This window comes from Anabrus simplex, chromosome 1 (genome assembly GCF_040414725.1).
Source record: "Anabrus simplex isolate iqAnaSimp1 chromosome 1, ASM4041472v1, whole genome shotgun sequence".
NCBI lineage: Eukaryota > Metazoa > Arthropoda > Insecta > Orthoptera > Tettigoniidae > Anabrus > Anabrus simplex.
In genome coordinates this window covers 1685536299-1685555884 of record NC_090265.1, presented here as the reverse complement: position 1 = coordinate 1685555884, position 19586 = coordinate 1685536299, and the positions used below count along the sequence as shown (strand labels likewise).

At 42.6% G+C, this 19586-nt stretch overlaps 1 protein-coding gene across 3 annotated transcripts in view; it reads right to left on the bottom strand.

Annotated features, from left to right (window-relative positions):
- The window catches only part of LOC136881856 (VPS9 domain-containing protein 1), a 176408-nt gene that overhangs the window by 105684 nt on the left and 51138 nt on the right, over positions 1-19586 (bottom strand). For all 3 annotated transcript variants that reach the window (XM_067154296.2, XM_067154313.2, XM_067154303.2), the window contains 2 exons: positions 16488-16652; positions 11334-11665 (listed from right to left, as the gene is read on the bottom strand). In XM_067154296.2, coding sequence (XP_067010397.2) covers positions 11334-11665; positions 16488-16652 — 497 coding nt within the window. The remainder of the gene's footprint in view (positions 1-11333; positions 11666-16487; positions 16653-19586) is intronic.

Below are 19586 nucleotides of genomic sequence, written 5' to 3'. Positions count from 1 at the left end.
CCGCTGCACCAGAGGGTGCCGAGGGAAACAGGTATCAATAGACTGTAGCGAGCTCAAGGAGACAGTACACAGAAGAAAGTGTCGGCGCTCATCGGACAGTGCGTACCGCAGAGCTTCACAGATAGCATACAGCTCTGCTGTGTACACACTACAGGTTTCCGGGAGAGCAAAAAGAAACCCATCATTGTTGACAATGATCGCACAACCCACGTTCGTTTCTGATCTTGAACCATCTGTGTAAACGACGGCTGAACCTGGATACCGGCCAATAACGGACAGAAAGAGCCTTCAATAAATCGAAGGGTCCGTGTACAGATCCAGAATTAGTTCAGGTCGTTGTATTATCCATGGAGGTACCCCACTTGGTTGTCTGACAAGGCAGGGAACCGAAGGTACAATCAAACATTCTGTAACTGCTATCCAAGCGTATTCCAACCGGCCGCATTTTTGAGGATGAGCATCATATAGCGGACGGTTTCCATTGTGAAATACGCAAGGATAGCTTGGGTGAAGTGGAATCTGTCACAAATTTGCAGCATAGGGCAGAAGCATTTGCTGGCGCATCAGGCGTAAATGCAGCACACCAGATTCAGCGAGCACGCTGGCAATGGTGCTTGTACGAAAAGCTCCATTCGCCAACCGAACCCCGCTGTGGTGGATGCTGTTCAGTTTCGCAAGGACGCTTAGCCTTGCTGATCCATATGCCGCACTGCCGCAGTCTAACCTGTATAATAATGGGCACAAGAGGCGGGACCCTGAAAAGGGCTCTGCTTCTAGGGCACAGAGGACTCCACCTACTAAAACGCCAGTGGGGAAACGACTTCTGTTGGGGGCAACCCCAGAAGAAGATCGGCAGGCCCACAAAAAACCCAAGGTGGAGTATGCCAGGATAGCTAAAGCTAGGATCAGGATGGCCATAGTGCCTGTAGGATATCCTGACCAGCAGCCAACTAAGAAACAGGTGGAGTCTGTGGAGGAGGTTATCACCAATCTGATAGATGAGCTACCGGAGCAGGGGCCCATTAAGCCACAGTTCCTGGATTGCTATCTGTCGAGAGGTGCGGCCATCATTATCGCAGAGAACGACGAGACTGTAGCATGGCTTTCTAGTGTTGTTACAGACATGCAACCGTGGGAAGGAGCCAGGCTCACAATTGTGGGCATGGATAAACTCCTTTCCTATAAGAGAGTCATGGTCTGGATACCAGGACAACCAAAGGACAACAACGTCCCTTTGGGAAGAATGGCACGCCAGAACCATGGCTTAAATCCTAACAGCTGGAGAATCTACGATCGCAAGGAAGAGAAGGGAGGTGTCCGACTTGTGGTCAGCACTGACTCCAGAGATGTGGAAAAAGTGGTGAGGAAGAAGATCTTCTGCGGCGTGCATGTTGCTTCCTTCACCCTGGTGGAGGGCAAACGCGACAAGCAGAGGACCAACCCCACCACAGACAACATAGAGACCAGCAGGGGCGAAGAGCGGGAGCCTGGACAGGAGCCGGGGCCAGTCAAACCTCAGGATTCATCGCGGGAGACGGAGCTGCAAGTTCCGGAGACCGCATAAGGTAAAGTATTGCATGAAAGTAATGAATGATTACTTTCATACAAGAAAACATACAACATTGTATAGCGGCCTCTAGGGTACTTACAAGAAGTATCCAGAAAGGCAGGTTTTCGGTCGCCCTGATACAAGAGCCCTGGCTTAGACAGGGGCATATCATGGGGCTAAAATGTGCAGGCTTCACTCTATTCAATGGAGTGGCGGTGGAGAAGCCTAGAGTATGCATACTAGTTAAGGATCATAACGCTTGGGCTATACCGGGCTTCATTACTAGAGACCTTGTAGAAGTTCTAGTGAGATATGAAGAGGGTGGACAGCCAAGAGACCTGGTTGTCTGTTCTGCATATTTCCCAGGAGACTCTGAATCTCCACCCCCGCCGGAGGAGTTCAAGAGACTGGTGATACACTGTAGGAAACAAGGACTTAACCTCATAGTAGGTTGTAACGCCAATGCTCATCACAGGAATTGGGGAAGTAAATACACAAACTGAAGAGGAGAGCATTTCATAGAATATCTATGTAAAACTGATTTTGAGATCATGAACATAGGTGATACCCCTACCTTCATCAATAATAGGAGTGAGGGGATCATAGATCTTACCCTGGGTTCCATGGGAATCATACAGGAATTGATAGACTGGAAAGTTTCGTTGGAGCCTTCCTTGTCAGATCACAGACACATTGTGTTTCATATAGAGGGCTCCTTCGAGATCCCATCTTACAGAAACCCTAGACGAACCAATTGGACGTCTTTTAGGGAGGACGTGAGGAGGGGACTGGAAGGAGGACCCTCAAATATAATTAAGAACAAAGAGGAGCTGGAGTTCAGTGTGAGCTTTCTCACACATACACTAGTTACCTCTTATGAATTAAACTGCCCAGTCGTTAAGGCAAAAAGAGTAACAGGAAGCTTCAAGTGGAACAGTTATCTTGAACACCTGCGGAGAAATACACGAAGGCTCTGAAATAAATACAGGGAACTTCAGGATCAAGAAAGTCTAGATTCTTATAAAGAATCACAAAGAAAGTACAAGTCAGAAGTCAAAAAGGCTTCTAAGAAATCTTGGAGACAGTTTTGTGATTCCATCGAGAGTCAACATGAAGCAGCAAGGCTGCATAAAATTCTAACCTTGGATGGAAGGGCAAGGCTGGGCTCATTGGAGTCACCTTCGGGTGGATATACATCCAGAGAGGGGGAGACCCTGAGCTTATTGCTTGATGCCCAATTTCCAGGTTCAGTAGTCACAAATCGTGAAGTAGAATCGAGCGCATCCTTCAGACCCGATAGAAGTAGCTGGAAGGAAGCCGTAGAGATTGTTACCCTAAGAAGGGTGAAGTGGGCATTAGAATCTATTGCCCCTTATAAAAGCCCAGGAATGGATGGGATCTTCCCAGCACTTCTCCAGGAAGCGGGCACGGTCCTTATACCATACCTGGTCAGAATTTTTAGAGCCTGTCTCACTATGGGGTACATGTACTCCTTGTGGCGTCAGGCGAAGGTTGTGTATATACCTAAACCCGGAAGGTCTTCATATACTAGACCTAAGGATTACAGACCCATTAGTCTAACGTCTTTTCTTCTTAAGACTTTGGAAAGACTGGTGATTAGACATATCAGGGACAAAGTATTAAGGGACTGTCCCCTGCATCCTCATCAACATGCATACCAACCAGGGAAGTCGGTTGAGACAGCACTACACCAGCTAGTTTCTAGGCAGGAGAGCGCCTTGGATCAGCAACAACTTGCTATGGTGGTATTCCTAGATATAGAAGGGGCCTTTAACTACACATCTTTGGGCTCCATAGAACTTAATCTAGAGAGAAGAGGAGTGAGCAGGATGGTCATAAAATGGATTATGGCCTCACTGCAGGACTGTGAAGTTCTGTTTACCCTCAACGCAGTAATGTTGAGAGCTAATATAGACAGGGGGTGTACACAGGGAGGAGTATTATCACGAACATTATGGTGTCTGGTAGTGGATGAACTACTTACCAGGTTAAATGTTGGAGGAATTTACACCCAAGGCTATGCAGATGACATCAGCCTGGTGGCGGTGGGAAATTTCCCCAGTACGGTTTCAGAGCTTGTACAGAGCTCCCTATGTAGGGTGGAAAGATGGTGCCACGACATGGACTTGTCGGTTAATCCCGACAAGACGGAGCTCGTGGTATTTACCAGGACGAGGAGGCTAGACGGACTGTCAGAGCCTTTCCTATTTGGGAAAAAATTAGTTAATACAACCTCAGTTAAGTACCTTGGGGTAATCCTTGAGGCAAGACTGAATTGGAAGAAACATATAGACTGTAAGGTGGATAAGGCTCGCAAGATTATGTGGGCCTGTCGCAGGGCCGTCGGAAAGACTTGGGGCCTAGGACCTAAGGTGATCCAGAGGCTCTATATTTCTATTGTATGGCTCACGATCACCTTTGCATCTTTAGTCTGGTGGCCAGGTTCGGAGAGTAAAACTGTGACCACCAAGTTAAACAGTGTCCAAAGACTTGCGTGTCTAGGAATAACAGGGGCACTGGATACCACACCATTATGTGCAATGGAGGCCATCCTAGGTTTTCCCCCTTTACATTTATATGTTAAGGAAATAGCGGGAATGAGTGCTTACCGTCTCTGGTCAATCGGAGGATGGTCCTTCAAGAATCCGAATAGAGGTCATGCTTCTATTTTTTACAAGGCTTCACCAGACCTGCCCTATGACAATGATGATCGGGGACCTGAAGCCTAGTTTTAATCTGAATTATAAGTTCACAGTAGTTATACCCACAAGGGAGGAGTGGGCCGCGGATGCTGGGGCCCGTCTTAGGTCTGCGGGCTGTACATGCTACACTGATGGCTCGCGGACAGAGACGGGCACAGGCGCCGGTGTCTGGGGACTTAAGACAAGGCTCTCCCTTCCAATGGGTAAATATGCTACTATTTTCCAGGCCGAAGTATATGCAATACTGGCCTGTGCTGTATATATATGGAACATGCCTGGACATAGGAGATGCATCACCATTTACAGTGATAGCCACGCAGCATTAAAAGCACTATGCGCAGTTAGAACATCAAAAATGGTATGGGAATGCCAAAGGATGTTAGATCAGCTGTGTGAACTCAGCTCAGTTACCCCATTATGGGTCCCTGGGCACACAGGTATCAGTGGAAATGAAGAAGCTGACAAACTAGCGAAACAGGGCTCGAAAGGTCCTTTCATAGGACCAGAGCCCTTCCTAAGAGTGTCACTGCGAAGCGTGAAACTGGTAATATCCCAGTGGACAAACCAGTCTCACTTAGACATTTGGAAGAGGCTAACCATAGCAAGGCAGGCACGTGAACTTATCAAAGGGCCTAGCCAAAGTTATAAAAAGGTCCTGATAAATTTGAATAGGACCAGAATGCGAATGGTAGTTGGACTGCTGACAAGACAATACATTACAGAGACACCTACACATCATGAAAATCAGCGAGGATCCGATGTGCAGAAGATGTGGTAGGGAGGAAGAGACCTCCACGCATGTGTTGTGTCAGCGTGAGGCTCTTGCAAGCACTAGACATCGATATCTTGGCTCACATTTTGTGAGCCTGGAAGACATCAGGAATGCCAACATCCGGACGCTGGTATCCTTTATAGGAGCACTAGGGCTGGACTAGGCAAACCCGTTTAAGGGACACAAAGCGTCTTCACAGACCTACGCGTGGAGCCCTGCAAAGGCAGGGCTCACCCATTCTTTATCTATCTATCTAACCATCTAACCTGTATAATATATGTACCCTATAAAATCATAGGAGCACCGTGCAGTCTGCACCCCAATTAGTGCTGCTAAGAAACTTCAAGATATTAAACTTCTTGGTGCACTGCAATTTCAACTGCTGCACATGTGGGTCCCACGATAATTTGCTATCGAAAAGAAGCCCAAGAAATCAGTAAGCGTCAACTACAGGAACAGCAACATTCATAAGGATAGGTCAGGATCCGAATGAAGAGTGCGCTTCCGGCAAAAGTGGACTACAGTGGTCTTCTCGCTTGAAAACCGAAAGCCATGTTGTAAAGTCCACTGTTCCACTCTCCTAATAGCTTGCTGTAATTGCCGCTCTGCGACTGCCATATTATGCGAGCTATAATACAGAGCAAAATCGTCCACATATAGCGACGGTATTACTGCTGAACCAGCAGTAGCGACAGTACTGTTTATTTCAATCGCAAACAGAGTGACACTAACAACCGATCTCTGTGGGACTCCATTTTCTTGAACGCGGTATTGCGAATATGCCCTCCCAACTCGGACACGGAATAGCCTGCGGGACAAAAAATTTGGAATAAATATCGGCAAGTTACCTAGGAATCTCCATTGACGTAGGACTGAAAGTATACCAGATCGCCATGTGGTGTCATAGGCCTTTTCTAAGTCGAAGAAAACAGCCACCAAATGCTGTTTGCAGAGAAATGTATCCTGGATAGAACTCTGCTGGGGTACCAAGTGGTCAGTGGTTGAGCGAGCGGCTCGAAAACCACATTGATAATCTGAAAAAAGTTCTTGTTTCTCCAGACACCGTACAAGTCGGCGATTTACCATCCTCTCAAATAGCTTACACAAACAGTTAGCGAGACAAATAGGTCTATAGCTTCCTGCATACCTAGGACTTTTGTCAGGAATAACTATGCCCTCTCACCACCAAGACGGAAACTCACCCTCTATCCAGACTCAGTTGAACACTCGAAGGAGATATAATAGACTCTCCTCACTAAGGTGTTTCAACATCTGGTTATGGACAGTGTCTGGCCCAGGAGACGTGTCCTTGCTACGAGCCACGCGCTGCGGAGTTCCCACTCCGTAAAGGGCACGTTATATTCCTCTGAAGCTTGAGTGGCAAAACTAAGGTGATGACGTTCTGCCTCCTGCTTCAGGGCGAGGAAATCATGATGGTAATTTCCAGAGCCAGACACATCCATGAAATGACTTGCAAGATGGTTAGCAACCGAGAGTGGTTCAGTGACGATACTGCCTGCAATGGAAATTCTCGGTACAGAAGTTGATCCCTGGATACCCGAAATACGTCAAAGCTTAGTTCACACTTGAGACGATTGAGTATGTGACATCATAGACGACACATATCTCTCCCACGAAGCTTTCTTACTTTGGCGAATAAGAACTCGTGCCTTAGCGCGGAGTTTTTTTAATGTTACCAAGTTGGCCACAGTAGGCTGCCTACGATAATGTTTATGAGCGCAACGGCGTTCTTTGACAGCTGCTGCAATTTTTTCATTCCACCAAGGAACAAGTTTTCAGGGAGCAGTCTATGAAAAGGAGGGAATGGACTCCTCAGCAGCAGCAAGGATAACTTGTGTTATGTAATTTATTTCGCTGTCTACGGTCCGCATGGTGTCATCGTTAAAGACAGCTAGGAATGTGAACTTTGGCCAATCAGCATGTTTAAGAATCCATCGAGGAGGAGCCTCGACGGATTTTTGTTCTAGCAAACTAAGAATAATGGGAAAATGGTCACTGTCACAGAGATCATAGAGTGTATTCCACTGAAACAGCGGAACCAATGTTCGGCTGCATAGACTTAAGTCTATGCGAGAGTATGTGCCGTTAAGTACAATGAAATGCGTTGATTCACCTGTATTCAAAATACTTAAATTCAGCTCTGTTACCAATGTTTCCAACTCCCTTCCCCTGGGGCAAGGCGCTTCAGAGCCCCATACGGGGTGATGGGGGTCAAAGTCTCCCAATAAGAGGAAGGGAGGGGGAAGCTGATCTATAAGATCAGTGACATCATTTATGTCAAGAGACTGGCCTGGTGGAAAATAAACATCACACACTGTTGCTATGACAGGCAGCAGAACGTGAACTGCTACAGCCTCCAGCAGAGTTCTTAGTGGAATCTCTTCGCTGTAGGTATCAGAACGGTAAAAACCGCTAACGCTACCGGAAACCAATGTTGTTCTGTCGAGTATAGTCGAAAATTTCTCAAGACCGTATGATGACCTGGTCTGAAATTTGTTTCCTGAATACAGACTATACTCATTGAATACCCGCTAATGAGCTGGCACAGCTCAGCAAGATGTCTATCATAAACGTTACAATTCCATTGTAACAGTGCCATAGTGTGGGTGTGGACTTCTTAGGTTTAGGTTAGAAGCAGCGTAATGCTACCTAACCTACACTCACATCCCCATCCGAAGATGGAGATAAATACTCCATGTTCATCACCTTGTTACCAGGAGGAAAGCCCGCTGGCGCAGACTCAGACCCTCCGGGTGCAGGGCATTGAAGTGGAAGAACGCCTTGAAAGGGCGCTCTTCTTTCCCACTGTCGATTCTTGTTTAGACGGGCCGGGACGCAGTTCCCAGCCCTGGTCGACGATGCCCCCTCCGCCGGCTTAGGCGCGGCTTTCGCCGACCTCGTAAGGGAAGGAGACATTGTCTTCTTCCCCTGCTGTGCCGGCGTAGGTTTTTTAGCTCGAACAGGTTTGTTGGTGGTTAAAGGCCAGGATGTACTCGCTTTCGAGCTCTTTCTCTTTGCAGCATTGCTCACAGGAGGAACTGCCGCCTTGGGCGCAGCGATCTTCTGGGAAGGTGTTCTAGTTATAAATGACGAACCTGGGAGAGACTGTGCTATCATGCTGAAGTCTAGTGTCTTAGCCAGTGCATTCAGAGAATTAAACTTACAGTATGCTTCCTGGTAGGAAAGACCATCCAGGTTCTTAATCTTCTGGATCTTCTTCTCACTCAGGTATACCGGACAGTTCCGATCTCAAGGAGAATGAAGACCAGGGAAGTTAGCACACCTATATGGAGTTATGCACTCTTCCATGCCATGAGTTTCTCTTCCACAAGTACGACACATAGATGGATAAGAACAACGAGATACCTCGGGCATTGATAGCATCGCATAGGAGGCGGGACGTACGGCCTCGCATCACAACGATAGTTTGTTACCTTGACTTTCTCTGGCAACATTGACAATTTGAAGGAGACTATGAACGCACCCGTGGCAACAGCTTCACCGTTAACTTTGCGCGTGATGTGCTGGACGTATGCCACGCAACGGTGCTTCACGTCATCCATCAATTTATCATCAGTGTTCAGAACGAGATCATGGTGGAAAATAACTCCACGAACCAGATTCAAGGTTTTTGTGTTCTTTCACCAAAGTGGTCGCACTTAAGCAACCGATCTGCTTGGAGCGCAGTGCTCGTCTTCAGAAGCAAACCACCATTGCGCATTTTCTTAAGATCCTCAAGTATACCATATACATCTTCGATGTATCGACTGAAAAGAATCAATTTGACCAGCTTGAAAAGCTTGCCCATCGGTTCTGGTAGTAACCAGGAACCTAAGGAAGCTGTAACCCAGACTAATACGCTGCGCTTGTTCCTAAGGGGTTGCCCCCCTTAAGGAATCAAATGTTAAAGACTAGGGTAGCGAACTACCCAAGGAGGCAGGAGGAAGTGGCTTCGACGCCATGCCCAAAATCATCCTCCCCAAATGCCACCCACTCCGATCAGGAGTCTCTGTAGCCGAACCAAGCAGCCAAGGCAATACCCACCTGGTCGTAGCCGGTATTGCCCAGGATCCGATGCTGAACGATGCCTAATACGGGATGACTGAGGCAATGAGCACTAGGACTCCCTTCCTTCAATCACCCACAATAGCATGTACCCCATAGCATGTTCAGAGCACTAAATATAGAGAAAAAGTAAAAAACAATAATAATAATAACATGTCCTTCTGGCATTCGACTGTGCGGGGACCTGTGTTGTCAAGCGGATACTACTGCAAGGGTACATGACACTTCCACCCGCCGCTTCCTGGGTGGTTACTACATGGGCTTTCAAGCATAATCACACACGTAGGAGGCCCATCTCCAAGCAGCATGCACATCAAAAATTTGGAATCGGTCTACAACTAACCCTCAAAAAACAATAAAAAATAAAGAGGGGACCATGGCCACATGACCCTTTTAGTCGCCTTCTACGACAGGCAGGGATTACCTGTGAATGTATTTAGCCCCTCCCGTCCACAGGCGGTCCAACACATGATATCAAACCGCAATCCATGTTCGTGCCTAGGTCGTCCCTTTTAGTCGCCTCTTAGACAGGCAGGGGATACCACGGGTGTATTCTACATATACGTCCCCCACTCGCAGGGGGTGACAGGAGACATTTTAAGACACCCAGGACTTGAAGTAAAACACTTTCAAGATTAAAATTATTGTGTCCATCTTTTCAATACAAATAGATGTTTTAAGTGATTAAGTTCTATATGAATTAAAAACACCCTAGTTATGGGCATCTTCAGCCTAATACTAAATCTTAAGGTCAAGAAATAAAACTATAAAAATCGGAACTCAATAGTAAACTTAATACTAAATACAATGGTCTTATGCTTTTTACGTAGTTTACTATATGTACAGTATGTGCAATATGTACATTAGCTTTGCCAGAATTTACGAACAATGAATTAATTTATTTGATAATGACTAGACATCCAAATTGTAGATTGGATTGATCACAGCATGAAGTGGGTTTCTCAAATTGTATTGACTAGAAATTTATTACAGCGAGTTGGGGTTTCTTCAATTGTTATGGTCGCATGAGTCGTAAGTATTGTTACAAAACCGGAACCTTGGTTGAAGTCGTTATTAGGGTATGAAATCTATTTGGATATTCCTTTAGAAAGAAGCATGGTTATGTATTAAGGTTGAAGCATGTATGTTGGAAACTATTGCTCATCGGATAAAAATGTTTTTGGAATAATACGTCATTCTTGTTGATTAACTTCCCATTGGTGCATTGTTCAACCTTGGGAGGAATATGAGTTGTCTGTAACTGGATAAGAGAAAAAACAGGGAATTAGAATGATGAAAGTGGAATCCAAATCACAGAACGCATGCGCTCCAATAGCCACGCCTAATGCCAGGCCCGCCCAATCCAATTCGAGTAACACCTCTCAAGCAACAACACGGACGCACGATTTGAAACTCACTCCCCCTTTCCCCCCTCCGTTACAGCATCAATACTACACTAGGAGTTGCAAGCTTAGTCGTTCAGACACAACCGGAAAAATTGGTCCCAGCTAATGTCGACAAGACAAGTAATTTCATGTGATAAACACTCACTCTGCAATTATTATCATATTAGATTAATGTACATATTGTACATACTGTACATAATGTAAACTATGTAAAAAGCATAAGACCATTATATTTAGTATTAAGTTAAGTTTACTATTAAGTACCGATACTTATAGTTTTAATTCTTGACCTTAAGATTTAGTATTAGGCTGAAGATGCCCATAACTAGGGCGAAACATGTCCCTAACGGGTGTTTTTAATTCATGTAGAATTTAATCACTAAAAATATATATTTGTATAGAAAAGGTGGACACAATAATTTTAATCTTGAAAGTGTTTTACTTATTGTATCTTCAATACGGACCAAAATGAGATTAGTTACTTGTAACCCAGGACTTGTTCAGATGGTTTTCTTGAGGGAAGTGTAGGTAGTAAGAACGGTAGGGGTAGATCAAGGTATGAATATAGCAAGCAGATTAGAGTAGATGTAGCATGCAACAGTTATGTAGAAATGAAAAGGTTAGCAAAGGATAGGGTGGCATGGACAGCTGCATCAAACCAGTCTATGGACTGATGACTCAAAACAACAGTTTATAATATCCTGAAAGTTATTGTAGTGATTCTGACCTGATTATATGTGTGTATCCATAGCCTGAACCACTACGAGTGTAGCTGGTTCTCTTTCCAGATTACTTACCATCTGAAATGTTTTGGAAATGCCTTTGAAAAGCTTCCTCTTCTTCTTTGGCAATCATGTTCTCATGTAAATGCTCATATGAATTACTGTCGCCATGTTCCATTCCTCTATTCCCAGCTTCTAGTGCTAAATCATACAGTTCTGCATTGACACTCGACACAGACAATGCTTGCTGCCTCGGTTCAATGATGTTACCATTGAAAGTTGCAGGAAGATTATGCTGATGTTTCGCAATAATAGGATTCACTTTATCAAGAACTGCATGTTGCATCTGACACATGAGGCTACCCAGAGGATGAAGTCTGTCTTGTAAAATTCTGTTCACAAAATCCCTGAAAAAGACCACACAATATAATTTATGGCTCTCAATAAAAGAAAACAATTATCTAACACATGGAAAAAGAAATCAGAATTTTAAACTGTATTGAAGTAAATTAGAACAACCAAGTGACTCACCTCTTGCTTGCCACATGAACTACATGTGTTAAAAAACTTAATTGTACCGGGCAAGCTGGCCATGCGGTTAGGGTTGCGCAGCTGTAAGGTTGCATCCGGGAGAATAATGGGTTTGAACCCCACTGTCAGCAGCCCTGAAGATGGTTTTCCGTGGTTTCCCATTTTCACACCAGGCAAATGCTGGGCTGTACCTTGAATAAGGCCACGGCCGCTTTCTTCCCACTCCTAGGCCTTTCCTGTCCCATCGTCGCCATTAGACCTATCTGTGTTGGGGCGATGTAAAAAACTAGAAAAAAATACTTAATGGTTCTGAAAGTAGGTGTCAATGAGTTAAGCTTTTTTTGTTGGTCAATATCTGATCAATTTTCAAATTAATTGGGCAATCAAATTAAAAAATGTAAATACAATTCTTAGAAGTACAAGATAAAATTAATCACATCACTGAATGAAACTGAAATGAAGATATAAACCATTCATTCCCAGTCTCTGACAGGCTTGTTTCTCCCATATTTATGGAGAGGCAATCCTCAAGAAATACCGAGTCATGTTGTTCCCTGCTTATGTTTAGTTCATCTGGCTCAGGGTTGGGGTTTGTGTTTGCCATAATGCACTACTATTCATCTACATATAACATATCACACTACTAACTACTATATAAACACACAATAGTGTGTCACATAGGGTTGGTGTCAGGAAGGGCATGCAGCCGTAAAACTGGGCCAAATCCACAGCAAGTGCCGACCACACAAAACTGGGGGGGGGAAGTTGGCATGAAGAACGTAAGAAGTGTAAGAGAAGAAGAAAGATAAACACACCTTTAGTCTATAGCATGTTTGCATTCAGGTTGTTCACGCCAAGACAAAGCTGCCAAACAGACCAAATCAAGTTTTTTTTTTCTTGAAAATTCTTAAGAAGGCAGAAGCCATACAATGACATTTATACAAGATCTCAATCCTCTGTGATATGGTACTCATAAAAAATTAATTTGAAAAACCCACACACAATTTGCAGTATTACTCTGATTTAAATTATGATAGTGCTTTAACGTTGGACTTAATATGAACAGTAGATTAAACAAAAGCTTTATGCTAAAATATTAGAAGTTACATATTTTGTGATAGTTCGATACAGAATAATAACATTGATAGAAATCGTACTGAGAAAGTTTCAGAATCAAACATAGAGTGGAACCTCAATTAGCCATTCCCAGAAAAAATGTTTTCCCAGATTTATTCAAATTACGTAGTCTTGGGGGCATCCTAATTAAATAATGTTTTAAAAATCCAGCATTATATCTATTTCACAAAGAAATGATATTCTGTATCAACTGTCCAGAAAAGCAAAATCCTCAAGAAAGAATATCTCACGTAAGGATAGCTATGCAACACCTATGGATCTTTGCATTAAAATTGTAGTAATTAGAGCAAGTACTGGAAGTACTGGAAAAGTGATCAGCAGTGAACTTGCTTAAGGAACTATCTTCACCTGGTATTGTTTAGGAAAAGCATGGAACTCAAAGTAGAGTGGCTGCAACAGTTGGAAAGAGACAATGACTTCAGATATTCTTATCACTGTGGAAGGTCATAGCTCATTTCGGAGTGAGAGGGGCAAAGTTCCTTCTTAAGCAATGGGTCGGCGAACGAGGCTTCTCCACCAGTTCCGGTCTCTGAACTTTTCTCCTTCTTCAATGCTCTCCAAAGTAAGTCCTCGCTGTATGTATATAGGGGCAATGGCTTCACAGAGTAGTAAAATTAGCGTGGAGTGTTGGTAAGGTACCTTCAGATTGGACAAAAGCAGTAATTACACCTATCTATAAGCAAGGGAACAGGAAGGATTGCAACAACTATTGAGGTATCTCATTGATTAGTATACCAGGCAAAGTATTCACTGGCATCTTGGAAGGGAGGGTGCGATCAGTCGTTGAGAGGAAGTTGGATGAAAACCAGTGTGGTTTCAGACCACAGAGAGGCTGTCAGGATCATATTTTCAGTATGCGCCAGGTAATTGAAAAATGCTACGAGAGGAATAGGCAGTAGTGTTTATGTTTCGTAGATCTCGAGAAAGCATATGACAGGGTACCGAGGGAAAAGATGTTCGCCATACTGGGGGACTATGGAATTAAAGGTAGATTATTAAAATCAATCAAAGGCATTTATGTTGACAATTGGGCTTCAGTGAGAATTGATGGTACAATGAGTTCTTGGTTCAGGGTACTTACAGGAGTTAGACAAGGTTGTAATCTTTCACCTTTGCTGTTCATAGTTTACGTGGATCATCTGCTGAAAGGTATAAAATGGCGGGGAGGGATTCAGTTAGGTGGAAATGTAGTAAGCAGTTTGGCCTATGCTGACGACTTGGTCTTAATGGCAGACTGTGCCAAAAGCCTGCAGTCTAATATCTTGGAACTTGAAAATAGGTGCAATGAGTATGGTATGAAAATTAGCCTCTCAAAGACTAAAATGATGTCAGTAGGTAAGAAATTCAACAGAACTGAATGTCAGATTGGTGATACAAAGCTAGAACAGGTCGATAATTTCAAGTATTTAGGTTGTGTGTTCTCCCAGGATGGTAATATAGTAAGCGAGATTGAATCAAGGTGTAGTAAAGCTAATGCAGTGAGCTCGCAGTTGCGATCAGCAGTATTCTGTAAGAAGGAAGTCAGTTCCCAGACGAAACTATCATTACATCGGTCTGTTTTCAGACCAACTTTGCTTTACGGGAGGGAAAGCTGGGTGGACTCAGGATATTATATTCATAAGTTAGAAGTAACAGACATGAAAGTAGCGAGAATGATTGCTGGTACAAACAGGTGGGAACAATGGCAGGAGGGTACTCGGAATGAGGAGATAAAGGCTAATTTAGGAATGAACTCGATGGATGAAGCTGTACGCATAAACCGGCTTTGATGGTGGGGTCATGTGAGGCGAATGGAGGAGGATAGGTTACCTAGGAGAATAATGGACTCTGTTATGGAGGGTAAGAGAAGTAGAGGGAGACCAAGACGACGATGGTTAGACTCGGTTTCTAACGATTTAAAGATAAGAGGTATAGAACTAAATGAGGTCACAACACTAGTTGCAAATCGAGGATTGTGGCGACGTTTAGTAAATTCTCAGAGGCTTGCAGACTGAACGCTGAAAGGCATAATAGTCTATAATGATAATATATGTAATGTATGTATGTATTAAGACTTTGTATGAATATGTTATTGAGACCAGAACAGATGTTGCACCTTACATACATAAAGCCATGGGAGGTTTTGCAATTGGATATTACAGTTTTGGTCCTAATATAAGACTAGGGATTTCACGTTTTTGTATTAAAGTTTTATAAAAACCGCAATAGTTTTATTTGCGCACGTTACATATAAAAAGTTTTAATCATTTTGCACTCGTACTGACTTCTACAGCGAGTGTGCTTGCCAGCTGAGCTCAAAGTCACAAATAACCGTAATTTCGGAAGTGTTAATGATATTTTTTCTCATTCCAATTTCATTGCGACTAGTGACGGGCAGAATTGAATATAATGCATTCGAGAACTTGACAATCGATACTTACATTCGAAACCATATGCTCGAGTTCAACATAACCTTTAAAGTCAATGTACGCCTAATTTACGTGGTACAAGATTTCCAGAAACTGACTACGAACAGTATGTCGGTGACCAAATTACAATGAGAGATAAAAAATTTTTAAAATAAAGGATTTCGCTATTATCTTATATCTAATGTGCTTTATTTTGTTAGATTAGAGAATTGAAAACTACTTATTGTCGATTGTTCGTTTGGCTTGGCGTAATTAGATTTTTTGAAGTTTGGCTTATCGAAGTTGCTGAACTGAAAGAAGTTTTCAGAGGAAAATGACAAGTTCCCATGGCAAAACTGAATGTAAAATTTCGTAATTTTTAATTCGTGTACCAGTAATTAATGTTTAAAGCCGGGTCCGCGGTCTAACTTGCCTGCCTTTCACCTGACGGGTCCGGGTTCGATTCCTGGCTAGGTCAGGCATTTGTACCTGGATATGAGGGCTGGTTCCAGATTCACTCATTCAACAAATTCCTTTAATTGAGGAGCTATTTAATAGTGACATGGGGACCCTGGTATAGAGAGCCAAAAATAACGGCCGAGAGGATACGTCACACTAACCATGCGTCACCTCGTAATCTGCAGCCCTTCGGACCGTGCAGCGGTCACTTGGTAGGCAGAAGGCACATTGGGGCTGTAGTTTGGTTTGGTTTAGGAGTGTTTGTAAGATTATAAATATGCATATTTCATTTTTGTGATGTTTAACCAAATTATTGATGGTTCATTCGTTCCCGGATTTTCAGTTTTCCTGTGTTGTACGTGTTTTTTTTTTTCCGTGGTCCCTCCAAAAACGGAGAATCAAGGTTCCACTGTATTTCATTGTTGTGATATTTAGCTAAATTGTTGACAGTTTTAATTCGTTCATGGATTTTCTGTTTTTCCATACCTACTGCACTTTCTTTTCTATGAGCCCTCCAGAAATGGAAAATTGAGATTCCACTGTATTACCTTTAAATTTCCCAGTCTGTCAAAACTAATGCAAGGTTAAGAAATACTAAATACCTGGTAAAAGAATCACATATGTCAACCCTTCTGATACAAGAATGTCAAAGGCAGATATTTAAAATCCAAATTTAGTCACTACATAATGAAAACACAAACATGATGCCCCACACCTTTGCCTTCTTTCATCATGGGGTGAATTGAGCAGATCTTGTTTTAACCTCTTCAACCACAAATGTTCTTCTTCATATTGCAGAGCTTCCGCATACAAACGCTGTTTCCTAAAATCTGCTTCTGTTATCTTTCCATTACCAATTTTTTCTTTAATGCAGAACTTCCTAAAAGAAATGGAAACAATATCCATTAGAACTGTTTTCACTATAGCAACACTGCAAAATCTCCACAACTATTATGGCAAAAGAGAAAGTCAAACTTTCATAGGAGAATCCTCAAAAGAATGATTGCAAATTTCGGCAAATTCAAAATGATCATAATGAAACATGGAAAAATCAAATGTTGCATTCATTGTAAGTACCTTGGAGAGATCATTTCCTTTCATGCATTGGAGATGAGGCTCTGAAATATAGGGCTAAACACATGAAAACAACTTTACAACTCTGTAAACCCACTCATCAGACCACAACAATCACCTGGCAGTTCAAATACCACTACTACACCACATTAGTATGTCCTGAAGCCTTATATGCTGCTGAATGCTTGGGTCGTCTCACCATACAGAGAGGATACAAAACAAAGAGAGGAAATTACTACAACAGATCCTTGGCCCACTTCAAAATGAAGAGCAGTACTCTAAATTTAAAAAGCTCTCACTTGTCATAAGGAAGTGTCGTCTTATGTTTTATGGCCATTTGTCTCAAATAATCATTGATATTCTCACGATATGGAAATGTACAATCCATGGGCATTTGCTGTGAAGGAGGATGTGGCTGACAATGGTTCAAGAAAGAAGTAAGTACAGGACCTGGGCACATGAGTTAAAGGATCTTCCGAAAAGAGCGAAAAGACTACCTGGTGCAAAGTGGTCCAAAGGACGAAGAACTGCATTCTCCATCAAGATGAAGGAGTAGGAATATATTATCAATTTTATAATCTCATTTACAATGGCTTTAACAATTTATTGTGTCATAGCAACGGAGATTGTGTTCCTTTGTGTGTACCTCTTAATTTTTGACTTGACCACCAGCTTGCAGATCTTCAGAATAATTACTACCTACAGATTACTTCCGCTCCTTTTGACTTGCCTCTCGAGATACGCAAATTGAGCAAAATGACAGGATTAAGTTGAGTGAGCAAACAAGAAGAACTATTTTATTTATTGCATTGTGGTGGCTCAGAAGGTGGTGGCTGACAGAGATACGAATCCCAAAATCCTGGGCAGCAGCAATGACAGTTGCTCAAATGAACGTGATGTTGGTATCAACAACCAGTTTGCATTAATAGACTATTACACTTCATTTATGACTATAAATACAGTAGAAGTCTGCTACAGCGAGTACGGTATCTAACGAGAACACCGTTATTGTACGGTACATACGGTACATAACAGCGAGTACGGTATATAACGAGAACACCGTTATAATGACAATGTTTCTCCATCCCTTCAAACTTCCTATATTAAACTGTATATTATTATTCAATTACAGCGAGAGCCCTATCACTGACGCATCCATTATTACGAGCGATTTAGCGCGCACTTTTTTTTCCCCATTACCGATACTTATGCATCCAGTCATTATACTGCATGTGGTCGATCATCTTCGGTATCGTTTTCTCGCTATGTCCACTAGCGAGCTGTCTCGTCGACATACGAAGGCAATACAGTAAATACTATTTATTTATTTACCTTTCACCTTAACATCTAGTACATGTTTCGAGAATATTATGCATTCTCTTCCTCAGCTAGTGGATTCAAATTCAGTATACAATAAGACCTGACTAAAATAGGAGGGCCCCCATAAAAAATTCAAAACAATGAGTATTACTATGTAACACTTAAAAATTGGATGGTACAAACATAGAATTAAAATCCCATTTTGCCAAGTACAAATTAAAAACACAATATAGTAATGTCTAGTTAAATACAACGTCTTGTGATGATATGAATTCACAGTATCCTTGAAGTTGCCTTGCGTAGTTCAAAAAAGTTGAGTTAGGAATGAATGAAATTGCATTAAAACTTGAAGTCCTGCCGATATCCACCGTTAATGGGTGTTAAAATGATGTCTATTTAAATTAAAATATTGGACACAGCGTCGTATAATGATGTGAATTTACGGTGTCCTTGGAATTGTAATACTATCTTGCGTAGTTCAATTGGATTTGTACAAGAATAAATTAGGTTGCGTTAAAACTTGGAGTCCTGCCATTTTCTTCGGTTGATAGATGTATTATGCAGCCAGGTTGAAAATAGGTTAAAATGGTCTATAAAAAGGAAATGAAACGGAAATTAACGAAAAGGCTAAAATGGTCTATAAAAAGGAAATGAAACAGAAATTAACAAAAAGGCTCCAACATGAACAAATGAGAATACAACGGGGCAAAAATATTAAACCTTACCAGCACCGGGCGAGTTGGCCGTGCGTGTAGAGGCGCGCGGCTGTGAGCTTGCATCCGGGAGATAGTAGGTTCAAATCCCACTATCGGCAGCCCTGAAAATGGTTTTCCGTGGTTTCCCATTTTCACACCAGGCAAATGCTGGGGCTGTACCTTAATTAAGGCCACGGCCGCTTCCTTCCAACTCCCAGGCCTTTCCTATCCCATCGTCGCCATAAGACCTATCTGTGTCGGTGCGACGTAAAGCCCCTAGCAAAAAAAAAAAAAACCTTACCAGTGTGATGATGTAAATATTACGTGTGGCATGCATGTGTTGGATAGATGTGAACTGTGCAATGTGTGAAAACATGCATGAAAACAACCATCATTTCACAAATATTGAACGTGATATGACTATTACATTCATTAAGCAAAGGCAAACAAATGAATGCCCTAGAGAAATTAGAAATATACAAATTGCAAAAATTTGATAATGAGAACAGCCTAAATGAACACATTGCAGAAGACAATCAGTTGTTTAAATTGGTAACCCAATACCCTAGTAAGAGGCCAAATGATGTCAAGCGTGTAAGGGGGAAGTATGATTGTAGTATCAGGGGCGGTTCCTTCCACCCCTCTTTCCATCCACCACGCAACCCAATGTAATTCCGTAACCAGTTGCCATACAACATCAGGTGCCTCTGAACTCTATTTCAACT